This window comes from Bos indicus, chromosome 25 (genome assembly GCF_029378745.1).
Source record: "Bos indicus isolate NIAB-ARS_2022 breed Sahiwal x Tharparkar chromosome 25, NIAB-ARS_B.indTharparkar_mat_pri_1.0, whole genome shotgun sequence".
Taxonomy (NCBI): domain Eukaryota; kingdom Metazoa; phylum Chordata; class Mammalia; order Artiodactyla; family Bovidae; genus Bos; species Bos indicus.
In genome coordinates this window covers 22,787,664-22,809,183 of record NC_091784.1, presented here as the reverse complement: position 1 = coordinate 22,809,183, position 21,520 = coordinate 22,787,664, and the positions used below count along the sequence as shown (strand labels likewise).

Sequence of the window (21,520 nt, the reverse complement as noted above, 5' to 3'; positions counted from 1 at the left end):
AGTATGATGACAGCTTTTATCATAAATGAATATTATTAATAAATCTATCAAATGCCTTTTCTGCATCAAACATATTCATATGCTTTTTCTTTCTTTAGATTATTAATACAGTGGAATACACTAACTTTATTATTATTATTATTATTATTATTATTAACGAACCAGACTTACATTTCCAGGATAAAATTCACTTGAAAGTGTTAGTTGCTCAGTCGTGTCTGACTCTTTGTGATGCCATAGACTATAGCCCGCCAGGCTTCTCTGTTCATGGAATTCTCCAGGCAAGAATACTGGAGCAGGTAACCATTCCCTTCTCCAGGGGATAGTCCTAACCCAGGGACTGAACCTTGGTCTCCTGCATTGCAGGCAGATTCTTTACCATCTGAGCCTCCAGGGAAACCCATTCACTTGGTCATGCTGTATTATTCTTTTTACTTCTTTCTGTATTTGACCTGCATGATTCTGTTGAAGGTTTTTGCATTTGTGGTCATAAGAGATAATCATGTGTAGTTTCCTTGTGCTGTTTTTGTCTGACTTTGGTATCAGAGCAATGCTAGCCTCATAAAATAAGTTAGGAAGTGCTCCCTCCTATTCCATTTTCTAGAAGAATCAGGGTTATTTCTTCCTTTGATGTTTGGTTGAATTCCACAATATAAATTTCATTTCAAGCACTTCTTTATCTGGATTCCACAAATTTTGGTGCATTGCATTTTTATTTTCTTTCATGGATTCAAAATATTTTCTAATGTTCCTTAAGATTTTCTCTCTGAACTATAGATTAAACATAAGTTTACTTTTGAATTTCCACATTTTCCCTACTCCCATGATTTTTATTATTACTAAAAGTGCTTCACTGAGCTTTAGAACAGAATATGCAACTGTCTATCATATATCTGGTACTGGATGCCCCACAGATACATCATGTCCAGGAATACTCATCAACTCCTTGTCATGAACCCCACCCACCAGCATTACAGATCAGAACATATCTGCTCCCTCTCCTCAATGCCATTCTTGATGAGTGCTTAACGATTCACCCAATTGCAGTAAGAAATCTGGAAATCGCCCTGGTTGCCTTCCCTTGGTACAATCTATGACTATATACAATTCCTTCTACCTCTTTATCGTTTCATGTACCTGAGCCCTTTTCCTTCTTATTTTTAATTTTATTTTTGATTTTGACTTTACTGAGTCTTCGTTGCCGTGCACCGGATTTCTCCAGTTGCAGCACACGTGGGCTTCTCTTGGTGCAGAGCACTGGCTCTAGAGCATACAGGCTCAGTAGTCGCGGCACACAGGCTTAGCTGCCCCACGGCAGGTGGGATCTTAGTTCCTAACCAGGATCAAATCCCCTTTCCCTGCAATGGAAGGCAGATTCTTAACCACCAGATCAACAGGCAAGTGCCCCTGAGCCCTTCTTACTATCCACACTGTTATCTAACCTTAACAATAATCATTGATCATTGGGTTATGTGATTACTGAGTTACACTTGAAGCCTATAAAGTGGTATTGTCCTTGGCAGGTAATGAGCGACTGGTAAACCAGTCACACATATGGTTCTTGTGTGAACATTCCTTTTTTCTCTCCTAGTTGGTTTCTCGCCAACAGTCGTGCTCCATTCTGCCCTTCCTCCATGTCCCTACATCAAAATGAGCTTTCAAAAACTCAAGTCTGATTACAGACTCTCTAAACAAAACCCTTCATAGTTTTAGAAAATCTATTAATATTATCCACTATAAAACTAGGTCAAAGGAGAAAAACATGTAATTATCTCAAAAAATGACAAAAAGACAAGCAACAAAATTCAATAATCATTCTTTTTTTTAACCCTTAGAAAAACAGGAAGAGATACATGCTTTTCTTGGCATAATAAATGTATCAAAGGTTTTCATTGTCTTACTAGTGAAACTCTATGGAGGCATTTCTAGTTCCCTTAAGGCCACAATCAAATTAAAAATGCCCACATCTCCGCTATAATTTAACATCATTCTGGAAGCACCAACCAATACAATTACATAAAAGAAAAACATTAAGCGGCTTAGATGTTGGAAAAGGGAGACAAAATTAGCTTGTATTGTCTCAGCTGTACCTTACAGAAATTCTTCAGTGGTTCTGGCAGGCAATCGACACTCTCTGGTTTGCAGTTCTGATAAATTTTTCCCATTTTTAATCTCCTAGTCATTCAGTGGGGATTCAGAAGAAGGAGAAGTTAAATATATGGTCTCTGTTGAGCATGAATTACTTTTTTAATTTAAAAAAAAAAAGTTACTCTGTGATGACCAAGAAGAGGGAGACAGTGGTGGTGGTGTGTGGAAGGGAGGCTCACGGGGGAGGGGACAGATGTATACTTATGGCTGATGCACGCTGTTGTACGGCAGACACCAACACGACACTGTAAAGCAATTATCCTCCAATTAAAAAAACAAGCTATTTTAAATCTGGGAGAAAGAATTCTTGGCTTAATGGGAGGCCAGTCTTGTACACAATTACTCTCAACAAATTGGAACTGGATACAATGTGGATGGCCCAAGACCCAACCAACTGATTCCCCCAAATCTGTACATCACTGCCTAAACCATGCAACTTTCATGCTCTGTAACTGGTTTCATCGTGAAACCAGAAACTTGAAAAGCCGACCTTCTATAATCCACTGAACCCACTTTAGTGTCATCTATTTTCTACAGAGGGCTTCCCTGATAGCTCAGTTAGTAAAGAATCTGCCCACAATGCAGGAGATCTGGATTCGATCCCTGGGTTGGGAAGATCCCCTGAAGAAGGGAAAGGCTACTCACTCCAGTATTCTGGCCTGGAGAATTCCATGGACTATATAGTCGCAAACAGTCGGACACAACTGAGCAACTTTCACTTTCACTCACATTTTCTACAGAGGTTTCCCTAGTCACTCAGAGCCTTGCAGTTACCGAGGCTGCTCGGCACCTGCTATGACTCTGCACAGCCTCAAGACCTAGAGGTCCAGAGACCATTCCCCTCCCTGGAGAGGATGTGGGTTAGTCACCCCTTGGGGTCTCACAAGTGCAGTCTCCAAGTGCCTGACGTGCCCCGATTGTGTGGGCAATGCCACCGGGTCCCTCTGGGGATGCAGGGACAGTATGCAGGGATTCGTGCAGATAGAGGGGGTGCTCTGCAGACCACGCTCTAGAAAAACAAGAATAAACCTGTCCCCGTGAACATCTGTTCCCCTCGGGCCGGCCCTTGGGGGGGTCTTCCCTTATGCCCAGGACAGATGGTTTGTGAGTAAGCCACCCAACAAGCTAGCTTTATTTCTCATTTGGAGACCATGACAGGCCTCCAGTTGGGAGAAAACAAGGACAGACGAGGCGTACGGCTTCTTTGCCTGCATCCTCAGGACAGGAACCCTATCGGGTTCCTAGACGGTGTGCCTACCCCTCCTCCACCAGCCCATGCCGAGAAGATGCAGCAGAAGCGCCAGGCGGGTGACGTTCAAACCCTGAGCTGCAGTAGCTGCTGACATGGCTTTGGGCACTGCTTCACAATGTGATTATTTCTAAAGATGTGACATAAATACTAACATGGTGTCCCTGGAGCTGCAGAGTCGCGGCTTGGCAGCTTAATTTCGACATTCAATCAAAACTGTCCGTCGGCAGCTTTGCGCAGCCCAAGCAGCAGTGGCCAGAAGCCCCACAATCTGCTCTCTAAGTGATGGGTTTAATTTCCAGAGGCTCGGGACAAAAGCCCCCTGGCCCCAAGGAAGGAGGGCTTACCTCCCTTCTCTGGAGAACCAATGCATATTTTCTCATTTCTTCAATGGGCTCCCTGCTTTGATAGAAGAGTCCTATCTACATTAACCACATCACTGAATCATGGGATCCAACGGATTTTTTTAAAACCTGACAGCCACATTCTCACGCCATGTTCCCCAGGCAGCCAGAGGAAAAGGCTGTCATTTGAAGATAAGTTTTCTGTTTCTTCTACTGTCATCTGGGGATGATGAGGGAAGAAAACATCTGTTCAGAGAAGTCCCAACAGAGGAATGTTCCCCCTTAGGTACTGTCAAACATCCTCAATGGTACAGAAGCACTGAAAGAGGGAGAATTCTCCTCCTGGACCTATTTGTCCTAAATGGATGGGTGGATGGATGAATGGATGATTAAAGCAATGGGTCTTAACCAGCCTTTAGGAAACATGCATCCTTCCCACTTTCTATTATAATTTTACCAAACTATTCATATCTCAAGCTCATTGAAGCACCTACTGAATCCTCCCCACCTTCCCCCACTCTTCACTACTGTGTACGTATGTATCTACATACATATACACACACTTATGCATACATGCTAAGTCACTTCAGTCGTGTCTGACTTTGTGATCCCACAGACCAAGCTCCTCTGTCCATGGAATTCTCCAGGCAAGAAGGGAATAGCCATTCCCTTCTCCACACACACACATACACACACACACACACACACACACACACACACACACATTATATGCAAAATACTTCCAAATGCCACAAGTACCATCTCACCAGTACTGATGCCATCCTCAGAAATCGAACAGGGTCTTGGAGGTCCCTCTAGATGCTCAGGTGTGAATTTAGTTGCTGGGCTGGGGGGAGGTCCAGGGAGGGACTCAAGAGAGCCACTGGGACTGTGGGAGAGCCACCTGAGGAGGGTCACAGCTATCTGCTGGCTGGTACAGAGAACATTCTGGAAGAATGTCCTAAGTGCTCTCATGCACATCCGATGAGTGTGTAGAAAAGGGCTCACAGCTGGCGTGGGGCAAGTTTTCCTGCTTCCGGTCTATCACAGCCCCACCCTAGGTCTCTGCCTGATACTCCAAGCTCAGCTCAGACTCTGGTGAACATTTCAGGGACCCTGCCCATCAGCGGATGCTGTCCCCTGGCTCACTGAGAATGAACTCTATGCTGTTTCTTTCTGCAGCTCAAACCGTGGATGTGAGGGACACGTGTGGCGGGTAATGGGGTAATACGTTGAGGGTTTAAGAGGTGTGCTTCTCCCACTTCCTGCTTCATTAAATTCTGTCACACCCCGAGGCCGTTCCCCCCGACTCCCACCCCACCCTGCAACTAGACATGAGTCATTCGTGCCTTGGGGAGAAAGTTGTTAGGGGGGGACCGAGGAACAGAGACAGCACGTTCTCGGCTGTTCAGTTGTGCAAATCTCTTTCTCTACTGTCCTTTCCAGCAGACGTCAAAGCAGAGTCCAGCCTGGCAGGCAAGCACAGGAGGTTGCAGGGATCACTCCTCACTACCTGATCAGTCCCTCTGTCCCCAGATTCCAAGAGAGACCCACTTACTCCTCCTTCAGCGAAGGCTCCTATACACATTCCGTCACGAGACAGACCCCCCAGCAGCACCGCTGCCTGACTGTCTCGGGAAGAAACTCAGTCCAAATCCCAAACAGGCTTAGTTGGGTCATATAAACAAGACACACACCTGTCAACAAGCTCAAAACAACTCCCCTTCCTTCATTAGGGAGTTTGGGATGGACATGTACACACTCCTATATTTTAAATGGATAACCAACAAGAACAGTAGTATAGCACAAGGAACTCTGCTCAACGTTCTGTGGCAGCCAGGACGGTAGGGGAGTTTGGGGGAGAATGGATACATGGATATGTACGGCTGAGGCCCTTCACTGCTCACCTGAAACTACCACAACACTGTTTATTGGCTATACCCTCAATACAAAATAAAAAGTTAAAAAACAAAACACCCTTCCATCACACCAGGAATTGAAAACTGCTGGTCCAGACAGTGGGTTCTCCAAGGGAGAAAGCAAAGGTGTCCTAGACTAGCAGGATCAGCATCTCCCGGAAGCGCGGTGGAAATGCAGATTCCCAGCTCCCCGCCCCAGACCTACTGAGCTGGAAACTGACAGGAGGGGCAGGGGAGCCCAGCAGTCTGGATGCTAATGCACCTTCTAGGTTATTCTGATGCCCACTCAGGGGTGAGAACCACTGCTCTCCACCAGCACCATCCACCACCACCTCCTGGGAGGATGGAAGTGCTTGCTGTCCCACATGGCATGCACTTAATATTATTATTTAATTTTATTTTATTTTTAAACTTTACATAATTGTCTTAGTTTTGCCAAATATTCTTTCATTTAAATGTAAGTAGCTATGCATGACCGGTGGCTGATGAGTGGCTGCCATACTGCGAGCCACGCTCAGACTACTGTGTGAACCTCCCTTCACCCTCTCTTCCTTCTAGGTCAGCCTGTGAGCTGCAGACAAATTAATCTTCCCAGAGCAGAGATCTTATCATGTCATTCCCACTCTCAAAAAACCTCACTGACTCACCATTGCCTACTGATTTTAAGTCCATGCTCTTTTTGTTCTTTTTTAGGAAGCCAAAAAACGATTTATTCCAAAATATGATAGAAGTCAAGATTAAATTCTAATAGCTAGTGGCAAATGAGCTGTTACTATGAGCCAAGCACTCCTTAAGTGCTATACACAATCTCATGTAAGCCACACGGAAATCTTATGACGTGCATATGACTCTTCTCCCCATTTTAACAGTGTGGAAACTGAGAGCTGAGGAGGTTAAGTGTCTTGTCCAAATGGTTAACAGTAGAAGAGGGCTTTGGACTCTGGCTGCAAACACTACACCCTTAACTGTGACATCACCCTGCTGCTGAAAACCTGTTCACTAGAGAGAGCCCTCAAGCAGCAACAGTGACCCAGAGCAGCCAAAAATTAAAATGAATAAATAAATACTTTTTAAAAAGAAAACCATTTTTAAAAATGATGGGGAGGGGGAGATACTGAACTTTAGATTAAGACATTTAAAAAGATGATACACCTGTTGGAGGCAGGTGGGATGCAAACAAGGGAGCAATGGAAGGAAGCCTTTGAATTAGTAGAGGTCGTTACATCTGCAAGAATTTGAATGCTCGCCTCAGCCGCAGGGCTAACAGGCAAACACTGAGAAAGCAGTGCTACCCAGCCAAATGGACACAGCCAAAGCCCTGGAGTGGATCTGAATTCTCCCCTTGGACCAGACATTTTTAACCTTTTTACTGGAAAAGGTTTGAGGGGTCCTGGAGAGGAGACCAAGGAGACAGAGGGCACTCGGCATATTGATTATTTGCAAACTGATAAAGGATTTAGATGTTGTGACAACCTGCCCTAGATGGGTGGTCCCCAACCTTTTTGGCACCACAGACCAGTTTCGTGGAAGACAATTTTTCCACCAACTGGGAGGAGGGGGATGGTTTCGGGATGAGTCAAGGGTATTACATTTATTGTACATTTAGGTCTTCCCTGGTGGCTCAGACGGTAAAGAATCTGCCTGCAATGCAGGAGACCCAGGTTTGATCCCTGGGTTGGGAGGATCTCCTGCAGAAGGGAATGACTACCCACTCCAGTATTCTGGCCTAGAGAATCTCATGGACAGAGGAGCCTGGCAGGCTACAGTCCATGGGGTCACAAACAGTAGGATCTGATTGAGCAACTGACACTTATTTCTATTATTATTACATCAGCTCCACCTCAAAACATCGGGCATTAGATCCCAGAGGTTGGGGACCCCTGGCCTAGATAACCAGCATTATGTGATTATCTTCTTCAAAGATACCTGAGGTGCCAAATAGTTTTGTCTTTAAACAGTCTTAAAAAGAGAGACCTCAAGAAAGCAGATCAATGGTTGCCAGGGGCTGAGGGCAGAGGGGAATGGGGAATAACTGCTTAATGGATGTGGGGTTTTATTTCGGAGCGATGGAATGTTTTGCAAGTAGACAGAGGTGGTAGTTGCACAAATGTACTAAACGCCGCTGAACTGCTCGCTCTAAAATGGTCCAGTTAATGTCACGTGAATTTCACATCAATACATTTAAAAAACAAAAGAAAGAGCTAGAGAGTGAGTTAACCTTGACCCAAATTGCCATGAGCCCAGGAGAGAGCAGCAAGCTGCGTCGGGCACCTTTGTGGTGATAATAACACCTGGCAGAGCGCCCAAAGATGTCCATGGTCCCTCCAGAATGTGTCCATCACACTGATTGGGAAGAGCATCTTACTTGTTTGGAAACTGGTGATTTCAGAAGAAGGCACTGGTTTAGGATTGCTGGTTTAACAGTGGGTTAGACTTCCCTGGTGGCTCAGACAGTAAAGAATCTGCCTGCAGTGCAGGAGACCTGGGTTTGATCCCTGGGTCGGGAAGATCCCCCAGAGAGGGGAATGGCAACCCACCCCAGCATTCTTGCCTGGAGAATCCCAAGGACAGAAATGGTTGCTCTAGTCTATAGATCCTGGACTTCAGTTCAACATGTCCAGCCTCCAGCCAACCGTATTCGCTTCAGGCTGAATCCCACAATCTGAACTGCCTCTCTGGCCAATCTATCCTGTTACTGTTTGTCCTGAATTCACTGGTTTTTCTGTAGTGACAAGACTCCCTCTGTTTGTCTCAAATCTGAAGTCAAGGGAGACTGTGTCAGCAACCAAGGACCTCTGTTCAGTTCTGAATGGCTGCTTTTTCCTCCAATTCCAGGGCCTGGCTCTATACTTGTAAACCTAAGTGTATAGCTATGCCATCCCCCAGATTGTCTAATTCTTGAATATACTGTGTGAATACATTGCACCCTTAAAGCTGACTGTCTATCTACCTTTTTTTGGCCACACCGTGTGGCTTATAGAATCTTAGTTCCCTGTCCAGGGACTGACCCTAGGCCACAACAATGAAAGCCCAGAATCCTATCCACTAGGTCACCAGGGGACTCCCTGTCCATTTTATTAAAAAAATCTAAACATATGGCCAGAATATTCTTGAGCTCATTTTTGGTGAAATTTAGAGTCAGACACTGGAGAAGGCAATGGCACCCCACTCCAGTACTCTTGCCTGGAAAATCCCATGGATGGAGGAGCCTGGTAGGCTGCAGTCCATGGGGTCGCTGAGAGTTGGACACGACTGAACGACTTCACTTTCATGCATTGGAGAAGGAAATGGCAACCCACTCCAGTGTTCTTGCCTGGAGAATCCCAGGGACGGTGGAGCCTGGTGGGCTGCCGTCTATGGGGTCGCACAGAGTCGGACACAAATGAAGCGACTTAGCAGCAGCAGCAGCAAACATCAGTAAAATAGATACCCTTTTCTAAAGAATGTCCATCATAAAAACTGGCTCCTTTACCCATGATAACTCTCCTGCCTTCCCTGCCCCTTCCTCTTTACAGGGATCCCAAACTCCTGCCATGCTTGACCTCCTGCTGCTCCCTGCAAGTTCCAGTCTCTATTGGAGGAGATGGACAGGACCAGGATCATGTCCATCAGCAACTTTCCAAGGGATCCATGCAGACTGGCTGAGTCAGGCAGATGTTTCCTCTTTCCTACAAGAGCACCTTTACCCCAAATCACAAGTACAACCAACGGCCCTGGAGAGCTGGGTTGCTCTAGAGTTCTCGACTCTGGACACACATAAGCATCACTGGAAATTGGACGAGCTCCTTTTGCTTCCTTTCTTCTAATCCTGTTTGTCTTCTTGGCGACGCAGAAGATGCAGTGTGTCCCAGGCAGAGGATAAGCCCAGGCCTCTCTCCACACCAGCCATATGGAGCTCTGAGAGACACAGAAAGCCTCCAATAGAAGCCCAAGATGGAATATTAAGGGTGTATCATGATGACGAAGTTGTTAAGCTCCTTCTCCTCTCTCTGGACCCCACCAGCCCTTGAGACAAGGCTCAGGAACCAAGAGTATCAGCCTGGTCCTGAGCCCTGACCCACATCCCCACACCAACCCAGGAGTATTCCAACTTCCCCCTTGGTGGTGGCTCAGGTGGTAAAATCTGCCTGCAATGCAGAAGATCCGGTTTGATCCCTCGATCAGGAAAATCCCATGGAGAAGAAAATAGCAACCCACTCCGGTATTCTTGCCTGGAGAATTCCATGGACAGAGGAGCCTGGTGGGCTACAGTTCATGGGGTTGCAAAGAGTTGGACACTACTGAGCAACTAACACTTTCACTTTCCAACTCCCCCCAGAGGTCATTGTGTACACCAAACTCTACCCAGAAGATTCCCTCCCTTGGCCCTTCACTCTTTCTTACAGATAGCGCTCTAATGTCACCTCCTCCCGGAAGCCTCTCCTGACTTCACCTGACCCACCCAATAGGATTATTCCTTTCTTATGTTCAGCAGCACAGTATGCTTTAAAGATATGTGCCCTTGCCTTACTTATCCTGTTATATTTAATAGAACTCTTAAAGGGAAGGGATTGTGACTTTCTACTGTTTCTGGAAAGAGCATGGTACCATGGCTAAGAACTTGGCCTCAGACAGACCTGGATTCAAGTCCAAGTGATGACGTTTTCTAGTTGTGTGAATCCTCGAAAATTTTACTTAACATGAGCCTCAGTTTTATTTATAATTTTATTTAAATTTTACTTAATGTGAGCCTCAGTGTCCTCATCTGTAATGTGAGAATGATCGCTGTGCCACCTCACCAGCTTGGGAGGGTTTAGGGGCCACTGTGCATGCTAAGGGATCAAACCTATTACACACTCAGCAACGCCTCTGGTATTATTATACTGACCCATCAAGTGCCTAGGACTGGGTTAAAGACGTAGTATTTATAGGTGCTCAATAATCTGGTCATTAAATGTCATTAAATTCCCTGATTTCATGCAAGGTTAAAAGCTTCATTAGAGGGACTTCCCTGGTGGCCCAGGGGTTATGAATCTGCCTTCCAATGCAGGGGATGTGGGTTTGATCCCTGGTTGGGGAACTAAGATCCCTCGGGCCTCGGGGCTGCAGAGCCCACGTGCCTCAACTAGAGAGAAGCCCACATGCCACAACGGAGACTCCATGCAGCCAATAAATAAACAGATAACTTTTTAAAGCTTCATGAGAGGAGAGTCTGTTTGTGGTCACTTTTGTACTCCCAGGCCTAGCCCCCATCTGGCATGTAGCAGATGGTTAATCAGCGTTTGAGGGATGAACTGATACAGGATGAGTGAGGTGTTCTCTTCTCTCTCCATGCCCTAAAACCTCTGCAGAGCTCCAACGGCAGCATGGGTTGGTGCCCATCTTAGAACATCTTGTCCTGTTGTCTGGCACAACACGTGTAATCCCTGACTGTGGTTATCCATGGCACCTGCCTGAGTGATGGTCATGACCCCACCGTCCAGCACAGTGTGAGACACTCACTGAAGGGGAGAAGGACCATGAATCTTAGCACCTTGGGAGGCGCCCAAGGCCTCAAGCCCAGAAAGAATTTACTGGTTCTGTGATTTGGGTCGTTTTGGCCAATGATGCTGGTGATACTGACAACAACATTCCCTGAGCACAAGTTACACGTGCTGTATACACATACTGCCTGTCCCTGGGGCCGAAGCTCTTCACTGCCACACTTCACTACCTCTCTCTGGGAGGCAGGAGTCCAACCTGTTCAGAAAAGGCAAGGTCTTGACTGATTTAAGAACAGACTGTTCTGAGAATTTCTGCTTCATTTGCCCCCAGATATGGGGACTGGACGAAACTTCCTCCAGCACAGCACCTCCTGCATTTTAAGTACCTTTATCTGATCTAAAGCCACCGTCCTGAACAAACTAGGAGACTCGGGTGGCAAGGAGCTCAGGCAGAAAGCCAGAGATCCTGGGCTTTAATGTGAGCTCTGCCACCCAGTGCTGTGTGCCCTAAATGTCACCCAACTTCCCAGGGTCTCAGTCTCCTTGTCTAAGAAATGGGGCTAACCTAGGATGTTATAATAATTACATGAGTTCGCGTTTGACAGAAAACAACAAAATTCTGTAAATAATTATCCTTCAACTAAAAAATAAATAAATTTAAAAAAATAAATAAAATAACAAATAATTACATGAATAAACAGAATGTCTGGCACAGAGTAAACATTCGGTAAGTTTAGTTGTTGCTATTGGCTATCATTCTGGTTTTCTTTATTTGTTTGGGCTGCGCTGGGCCTTTTTTGCATTATGCAGGTTTCTTTACTTGCAGCATATGGGTGTCTTTTGTGGTACGTGGGCTTCTCTAGTTGTGGCCAGAAGGCTTAGCTGCTCCATGGCATGTGGGATCTTATTTCCCTGACGAGGGATAGAACCTGCGCCCCCTGCATCAGAAGGTGCATTCTTTACCACTGGACTATCAGGGAAGTCCCCTTGGCTACTATTCTGTATCAATACTCCCAGAAGATATTTAGTGACTTTAACCTCAGGGTCTTCATTCCCCAGAGTTCTTAGGGTCTCCCTAGCAGGACCTAGAAGAAATGGGCACTCTTTACACTATCACGGATACTCTCACCACCTCGTCTTTTAAAAAAAATTTTTTTAACTTAATTATAGATGTAACAGAATCCAAAGCAAATATTCTCTTTGATCTTATCCTAAAATCAAATAAATGCTTTAATTTGTAGATTCACCTTCTAGTCTTCACCCACATTAACATTCAATTTGTACATAATTATAAAGCCATACATCTATTTCATATTTTACATTTTCACCTAGCATCATACCACTTCGGCAGTGATGAAGCAGCTCACAGAAGCTCAACGCTCCAGCTGAGAACAACTATAAAAGCCAGATAAACAAAATATTTTTTCAAGGAACTGGAATGTTGAAGGAATTGGAATTGAAATAAGCACATTATTCTGTGTGCCACTTTTTCCTTAGGGGCAGAAACCATTCTCGGCACAGGGCAAAAGGCTGAGAAGCCAGGCAGACGGCAGCTGCTAAGAAGCAGTTAGAAGCCTTGGAGCCAGGAACAGAGCTGCCAGGGAGAGCAGGACTTGGGGGGCCAAGATCTTGGCGAGAATGGAAGATCAAAGAAGCTAACCTGACACGAGGCGCTGGTTCTTCCCCGGGGGCTTTGCCAATTCAAAAACAGAGGTTGCGACACAGAATAGAAATGTGCTGTTGATTTCTGGTGCTAGAGAAACAAAAACTGGAGTTCGGGACCTGGTAAGGAGGAGGGCCCGCGGAAGTCTTCAGCCTCACAGTTGGAAACCTCTAGCGGCTCCATCATCAGACTGAAAATGAACAAGAGGAAGAAGACAACTTCAACCAAAGCTCTAATTTGATATATGAAATGTCTGGAATTCAAACCAAAGTTACAAACATGTCGAGAAACAGGACCAGAAGGAAAAACAGGCACCAGAACAGATTCACAGGTGACCTAGTCACTGGACCTTAAGAATAACTGTGTTCGAGAGGATTAAAAAAGGGGGGATGACAACATGGAGAACTTCACTAGAGAGCTATAATCTATTTTAAAAATGTGGACTTAAGAATTAAAAATACAGTAATTCCTGAACTGAAGGGAAATCTACAAAACACCTGACTGGAACTCCTCAAAACTGCCAAGGGCATGAAAACCAAAGACAGAGAAATGGTAATGAACCAAAGGGAACTAAGAAGATGCGACAACTAAGTAAAACTTGGTATCTTGGGTGCAATCCCAAAACAAACAAAGGATGTTAATGAAAGGACTACTAACACCTAAATAAAATCTGGAATTTTGTTAGCAGTAATGTACCAATTATTGTTAATGTTCGCGTTTTGACAAAGCTACAATGATAAGATGTTAATAATAGGGGAACCTGCATGAAGGGTTTATGAGAGCTCTGTACTATGTAACTTTTTTGGTAAATCTAAAAGTATTCTAAAACAAGAAAGGCTTAAAAATACAATAATTAAAATTAAGAATTCAGTGTAAGGGTTAAACAGCAGATTAGAAGCCATTTGAGGGCATATAAGCAACTGGAAAAATAGCTTTGTGATGACCTAGAGGGGTGGGGTGGGGAAAAGGGAAGGAGACTCAGGAAGGAGACTCAAGAAGGAGGTGATATATGTATGATTATGGCTGATTTGCGTCGTATGGCAGAAACCAACATAACACTGTAAAGCAATTTTCCTCCAACTAAAAAATAAATTAAAAACTGTTTGCCACTTAAAAAAAAAAAATAACTCACTTCGAACTAACAGACTAGGGAATTCCCTGGTGATTAAGACTAGTGGTTAAGACTCCCCATTTCCACTGCAGAGGACATGGGTTAGATAGCTGGTAGGGGAACTAAAATGTGCAAGCTGCCCAGCGCAGCCAAAAAAAGGAGAAAAATACAGAATAGAACCATCAGACTAAAGCAGAGAGAATAAAAAGGATGGAAAGCACTGAATACAGTGTCAGAGATGGTGCAACACAGTGGAAAGGGCTAATCTATGTGTAATTAAACCAGGAGGAAAGAAGACAAGGAATGGGGCAAAGAATGCTCAACAATTTACCAGTACTGGTGAAAGATGTCCAGCTAAAAATTCAAGAACAGAATAAATACACATGGATGCTCACACACACACACACACTCCTAAGAACACCATAATCAAACTGTTGAAAATCAAAGATAAAGAGAAAATCAAAAGAAGCCAAATTTAATAAAAAAAGGCACATTACTTTCAAAGGAATAAAAAACAAGAAAAAGAATAAGAACAATGGGGTAACATCTTAAAAGTGCTGAGAGAAAACAACTGCTAATTTTGAATGCTATACCCAGCAAAAACATTCTTCAAAAGTGAATGTGAAAAAAAGGTATTTTAAAATTTATTTCCAGCAGGCCAAGACTAAAGTAAACGCTTAAAGGGGTTCTTTACAGGGAAAGAGAACGATTCCAGATGGAAATATGTATATGCAGGAAGAAACCAAAAAACAACAAAAAGGAAATATATTCATAACTGTAAATGAATATTGATTGTATAAAGCAATAATAATGTATAGTTTAAATGACATGTAAAAATAGGGTGGGACAGGGTAAGTGGAACTAAAATGTTTAAGGACCTAGGGTTATTTAATAATATGTTGTTGTTTAGTCACTAAGTCATGTCCAACTCTTTGTGACCCCATGGACTGTAGCCTGTCAGGCTCCTCTGTCCATGAGGATTCTCCAGGCAAGAATACTGAAGTGGGTTGTCATGACCTCCTCCAGGGGATCTTCCCAATCCAGGGATCAAACCCAGGTCTCCTGCATTGCAGGCGGATTCTTTACCCTCTGAGCCACCGGGGAAGCCCATTTAGTAATATAATGGACTCTATAAGTGTCAAGGATGGGACTTCGCTGGCGTTGCAGTGATTAAGAATCTACCTTGCAGTGGGAACTAAGAGTCCATGTGCCTCAGAGCAACTAAGACCTCATGCCACAACTAGAGAAGCCTCGCACTGAAACAGGAGACCCTGCGTGACACAGCAAAGGCTCCACGTGCCACAACTAAGACACGACACAGCCAAATAAATAAATAAAATAAAAATACATCAGTGATGTATGCTGCACTCTGTAGACCAACATGAAAATAATAATACATGATTAACAAGTTAATGGAAGTGAGATGATAAAATATACTCGAGTGACTCAAAATGAGGCAAAAACAGAGAGGAAAAGGAACGTAAAGCACACGGGACCAGTAGAAAATAAATAGGAAGATCACAGACATAAACTAAAATATATCAGCAACTGCATTAAATGTGAATAGTCTAAATGCTCAAATTAAAAATCAAATAACTGGATTTTAAAATTATGCTTATAAAAGACATTCTGAATATAAGGATTGAAAGCAAAGAGAAAAGAATATTCAAATCTTCTTCCTTTTCAATCATTTTCACTTTACATATTTTTTCTCTCTCCTTTCACTTTCATTTTTTCTGTATCCCTACATTTGGGGCATTTGTTTCTTTTTACTTTCAGTGACTCATTGTCAACCACTTTCATGAGAGAGAGATCACTAAACAATAACCAAAAGAAAGTTTGTATCTTTATATGAGACAAAGAGGCAGTAAGGCAAGAAGTATCTTTGCAATAAAGAGACACATGGTAAAATGATCAATCTACCAAGGAGAGAGAAAACAATTATAATTTATGGTAATAACACTGCTTCAAAATATACAAAGCAAAAATTGAGAAAACAAAGAGGCGAAAATGCAGTCATAATAGGAGACCTGACCATAGCTCCTTCAGCAACACGACAAGCAAGCAAAATAAACGTCAACAAAGATATCGAAGATATCAACAACACAGTGACACAACCGTAACCTAATCTGCCCACGTGGATACTGCGTGCAACGACCACGGTGCAGATATTCTTTACAAGTGCACGAGGAATATTTACCAGGGTTTCTAGAGAATGAAATGATGTGTGCTCTCTGACCACAGGGGAAACGAACTAAAAATCCGTAACAAAAGATAACAAGAATATCCACAAATGTCTGAAAATTAAATATACACTTTTAAATAGCCCATAGGAAAAAGAAGAAATCATAATAGAAATGCAAAAGCTTCAAACCTTGTGAAAATCTGCTAAAGCTGTGCTTAGAGGAAAAAAGTTCATCTGAAAATCCATGATCTAAGTATCTCACAAAGTTAGGGAAAAAAAGAGTAAATCCATGCCTACTTCCCCGTTGACCTTTTTGCCCCCATTCTTTCACACACTCCCTTCTCCTCCCCCACCCTACACCCGAATTCCCCTCCCCAGCAAACCCAGGCTAGCAACCTGTGTTTATCCTTCCCCACTTTCTCTCGCTGTGACAACTGCCTGGAAACAAAGGGATCGGGAGAGTTATTCTCCAAAAATGGAATCACACTGTACCTGTTAGCCGGCGAAGTGCTTTTCCTACCTAACAATACATCTTGTCTGTTTCTCCATGTCAGTCAATTGAGAACGAACTCGTTCTTTTCAAACTGCCTATTATACCACCGCCTGCCTGGACCACAAACCATTCAGCCATTCATTCTTTCATCAACGGGCATTCGGGATGCTATTAGCTTTTCGCCACCACACAGATGCCAGAAACACCTCGGGATGCCCTTGCCAGAGTCCTCAGAATTCCCTGAACAGAGCCTAGACAATGGGAACCTCACACTCCAGCGCTGAAGTTCTCAACACTCTTCCTGCCGCATGAGCGTCTGTGGAGGCTACACACTCCGCTTCGTGGGCATGCCCAGCAAGAAACTCACTTCCTCAAATCACATGCTGCAAACTCTATTTTCTTCTCGCCTTATAAGAAAATATAACCTAGTGAAAGTATATCCACATAGGCCTGAGCAGGAAACAGAATCCGATTCAGATGGTTCAAGAGGCTTTAAATAAGGAACTACCCAGAAATATGAGGCCAGGATTAAAGGAATCAAGAATGGATGGGGCATCCCTGATGGTCCAGTGGCTTAAAATCTGCCTGCCAATGCAGGGGACGTGGGTTTGATCCCTGGTTCAGGAAGATTCCACAAACCACAGGGCACCTAAGCCCATGTGCCCCAACTACTGAGTTCACGTGCAGCTTCACTACTGAAGCCTGCATGCCTCAAGCCCAGGCTCTGCAACAAGAGAAGCCACTGCAGTGAGAAGCCCGCACACAGCAGCAAAGACCCAGCACAGCCAAAAATAAAGGAAATAGTTTTTTTAAAACAATGCATGGTGAGGCACCCAGAGACTAGCACTGATGTGAATGTCACTGCCAACCCTAGGCTGAAAGGCAAAGGGAGGAAACAATGTTACCAGAGCCTGGTGAACCCTGGAGCTGGGGCACAGAGCAGAGAGCCTGGGGAAGAGTACCTAGTAGTTCAGACGAGAAAGAATCTGTCTGCAATGCGGGAGACCCAGGTTCAGTCCCTAGGTGGGGAAGAGCCCCTGGAGAAGGGAAAGGCAACTCACTCCAGTATTCTTGCCTAGAGAATTCCTTGGACAGAGGAGCCTGGCGGGCTACAGTCCATGGGGTCGTAAAGAGTCAGAAATAACTGAGCAACTCACACCTCACCTTTGCTCTCTTGCAATCCCCTCGCCAGCCCTTCTTACTGCATGAGCTCAAGCAGAAGCCAGAGGGCCCAAGTGACGCCCTCCACAGGGGTCAGTCTCCCGAGGCACAGGGAAGAGCAGACGGGAAACTGAGGTGTGCAAGCAGAGAACAACCCGCATGGCAGGCAAGCGTGAGCAGTAACTGGGAAAAGAAGAGCATCGTTCCGGGGCTGAGTGAGGGGCCAGCTCCCTAACAGACCCCAGAGAGCTACCCTCCTGGATATCAGAGTGGTAGATGGAATGAACGAAGGGGAGACAGCATGCAGCAGCACAGGGTGGCTTCACTCACCCTGGCTGGTTACACAGTGGGTTCTTAGCTTGCTGTGTGACCTCAGGCCAGTTGCTCAACCTCTCTGATTCTCAGCTTATTAGCTGTAAAATGAGACTACTCACTATCTTCCCTGCCTACATTCTCCTATTTATGCCAGTGAAAGAATAAATGCCCATTTTTTTCTCTGAATGTGGACTTGGTCATGTGAATGGCTTCAGCCACTGAAACATTGATCAATGTGATATAAGCAGAGTCCTAAACGTGCTTGTGAGGTGAGGCTTGAGTTGAATTGCTCTCACTGCTTCTGAGACGCCTATGACTACAACCACACCGATAAGCCAGAGCTAGCCTGTGGAATGATGAGAAACACAAGGCTAGGTCGGCCCTGTCGCTTCAGCTGACACTGAGCAAACCACAGAGCATGGGACTGAGGTCATCCTAGACCCTTCAGCCCCAGAGAAGTCAGCCCAGGTCGGAGAAATCTCCAAGCAGACTCACAAAGGGGACAGAACGTTTGTCTTTTTAAGGCAAATCACCCTTTGGAGTGATCTGTTACACAGCAAAAGCTTACTGATACAATTACTAATGAGATTACATTTCCTCCAATGGCAACACAGGAGATGCAAATCATGGGCCAACGCTCTAGAATGTCCCATGAAGCCATCCTTAGTGAACCTTCTCAACAGCATGGGTGTTTTCAAAGTCTAGTAAGACTCAAATTAGAAAAAAAAGAGACAGTGAGAGGAAAACAGATACAATCTAAATGTTTAGATAGCTTTGCCCCTCCAGGCTTCCTGTTCTCTTTTTTAATAAATTGCCCAGTGTAAACAGTTCTTTTCTTTCTTCCCTCCTGGGAAGTTATTTATTTTTATGGGCTTCTTTGGGGAAATAAAAATCAATTTTGGGTTGCAAGTGATACATTTTACTCTCCCAATAATGAAAGTTAGAAAATTAAAGGCCCTCAGGAACAACCTCTCTGTACAAAAATGATGTTGATGCAGCCCTAATGTTCCTGTGTGAACATTTTATAAATCGTGACCACTGTTTGCTGATATAAATCTGAAAATCACTCACAGAAGACACAGACCTATCGTGAGGAATGGCTTCCCACCGGGTGGCCCCAGGTAGGCTCACGTGCCCACAGAAGGCACTCGTGGATAACCGTGACCTGTAATTCACACCTCTGGAAACTTGTATGTATCAGGGCACTCCTGTGTATGTGTCTAAGAAATCAGTTCATTTGTTTCTTCAGCACACAATTAATGAGCATCTATTATGTGCCTAGAACTGGCAATACAATGAACAAGACAGACATAGCCAGTGCCTTCAAGATGCTTACAGTTTAGGGGAAAGACAGAAACGCTAAACAGGGTGTCTTAAGTCAAGTTCTCTGAAAACAGACACTGAGATGGAGATTTGTGCACAGGGATCTTGTTGGGTCTTATCCTTGGGAAAAACCCCTGTAGAGAATGAGGAAAGCAGAATAAAATAGAAGGAGGAGTGAAATGACAATGAAGTTGTAACAGGCCTCACCCAATCTACTAGGGAGTGCTGAGATCCGGGTGTTTTTTCAGACTATCCCCAGTGGACACGTCTGTACCCAACCTCCACCAGCGACCAGTCCCTGGGTGTGGGCTGCCCCTTGACAATGCGGCTCTCCTGGGGGCAATTCCTGGACAACTAAGCTGTGAGTGGTCAGCTGCCAACGCTCCGCATGCCTGGGCAGAAGTGCTTCCGTTAGGAAAGGGGGGTTGGGGTGGCACCCCACGGTCTCCACTGCACAAAGACTCTTGATCAGTGTCATGAGTTCAGAGTTTAGAACAGGAGCCACCTAACGCGAACTAAGGGTTAGCAAGTGTCGCTGTGGTCTCTTCTAAGTGGCATCTATAAAGGAGTTTGAACAGAGTCCACTACCTCAAATCTCCCCAGGCACTAGGTACTGTAAAGACCATGATACACACCCCCTGGTACTCCTGAACCCCTGCGGCGTGTGCTCTCGCTGTTTGCCAGACAAGGAAGCTGAGTCTCTGAGGAGCTGACTCACTTGCCCAAGACCCACAGCTAGTAGGTGGCAGAGCTGGGATCGGAACACCTAACTATGTGACGACAAAGGTCTGGGACCCCTTCTGCCTACTTTCTGCCCCCGTTTCCCATGCATCCTGAGCCCTTCCTTCACACTCTTTCCCATTCACACTATAAAAATGACCGAGTTTGCCATAAATAACTTTCTTTTCAGCTTCCTCTCCTGACCCCTTCCTTTTGCAGCCCACATTCACTTATGAGTTGTCCACACCTCTCTTTCCACCTCCCCCTCCTAGCACCCAGCATCCTGGCTCTTCCTCCCACCAGGCCATTGAATAAGCACTGTCCAAATCCCTAAACTGAATGATCAACTCCCAGACTGTCTCCATGCTTAGCCTGTTCTTGCTGCCATTTCCAGTTGGCAGCATCTAATCGGCTGGCCGTGTCCACCTTCTTGAACTCTTGCTTGCTTTGGTTCCTGTGACCCTCAATCCTTCTGCTTCTCCTTCTTTCTCTCAGAGCACCATTTTTTCTTCTCCTTCAGTGGTTCCTCTTCTCCACTAATCCTTAAAGTAGCTGCATTTCCCAGGGTCCCAACCCTGATGTACTTTGAACTCCCCGCCCTCTTGGACCTGGCATGCCCAACCGCTCCAGCTTCACTGTTAGGCTACTGGTGCCTAAACTTGTGCTCTCTGCTCTGTTTTCCCAGTTGGGTGTCTGGATATCTAGATCCATCCACCTGCTGGACACAGTCACCCCTGTGAGCCCGAAACATCTCAGACTCAGCCTCTTTACAAACCCAAGAGCATCGCCTTTTCCTCCAAGCGAGCTTCTTTGATTTCTAGCCCTGCTTGCTTATCACTACGCACACATCTTCCTGAGCCACCAGTCTCAATTAACTCTTGACTCCTCCATCCTCTCTGTGATTCTCCACATCAATGTGCTCTCATCTGTCCATTTTTGCTGCCACTTCCTTAACTGAAGTGTGCATCTTCTCATCCATCCTCCTGAAATCCTTCCCGTTCGCTGTCACCCTCAATATCTAGATTAGGTGATTACCACCCCCAATGAATGGCTCATCAACCACTGAATAACATCCCAAATCCCTAGAATGCGTGAGCAAGGTCTTCTATGACCTGGCATCAATCACTCTTCACAGACACACTCTGTAATCTCAACACATCAGAAATCCAATAGCCCTTCATGCCCAGGGTCTTCATTCACGTGGCCATTTCATCCTGACAGCCTGCTACTTAACTCATTTTTCCACCTATTTAATCACCTGTTCAACAAGCATTCATTGTGTATCTGCACAGGTGCTGGCTCACAGTGGTATAAAAAATAAGACTAGTTCTTCCCTCCATCCAGTGGAGGGAAACAGCTAAGAAACAAATAAACAACATAATAACAACATGTGACAAATACCACAACAGTACCAGACAGGGTGCGTG

The 21,520-nt window shown here is 44.9% G+C and overlaps 1 protein-coding gene across 3 annotated transcripts in view; it reads right to left on the bottom strand.

Moving 5' to 3' along the window:
- PRKCB (protein kinase C beta) overlaps window positions 1-21,520 on the bottom strand; it is a 374,732-nt gene that overhangs the window by 130,201 nt on the left and 223,011 nt on the right. The window contains exon 1 of one of the 3 annotated variants that reach the window (XM_019987895.2): window positions 4,509-4,997. The exons of the other annotated variants lie outside the window; for them this stretch is intronic. Coding sequence (XP_019843454.1) covers window positions 4,509-4,722 — 214 coding nt within the window. The 5' untranslated portion in view covers window positions 4,723-4,997. Of the gene's footprint in view, window positions 1-4,508; window positions 4,998-21,520 lie in introns of those variants that run through there. 3 annotated transcript variants of the gene reach the window in all.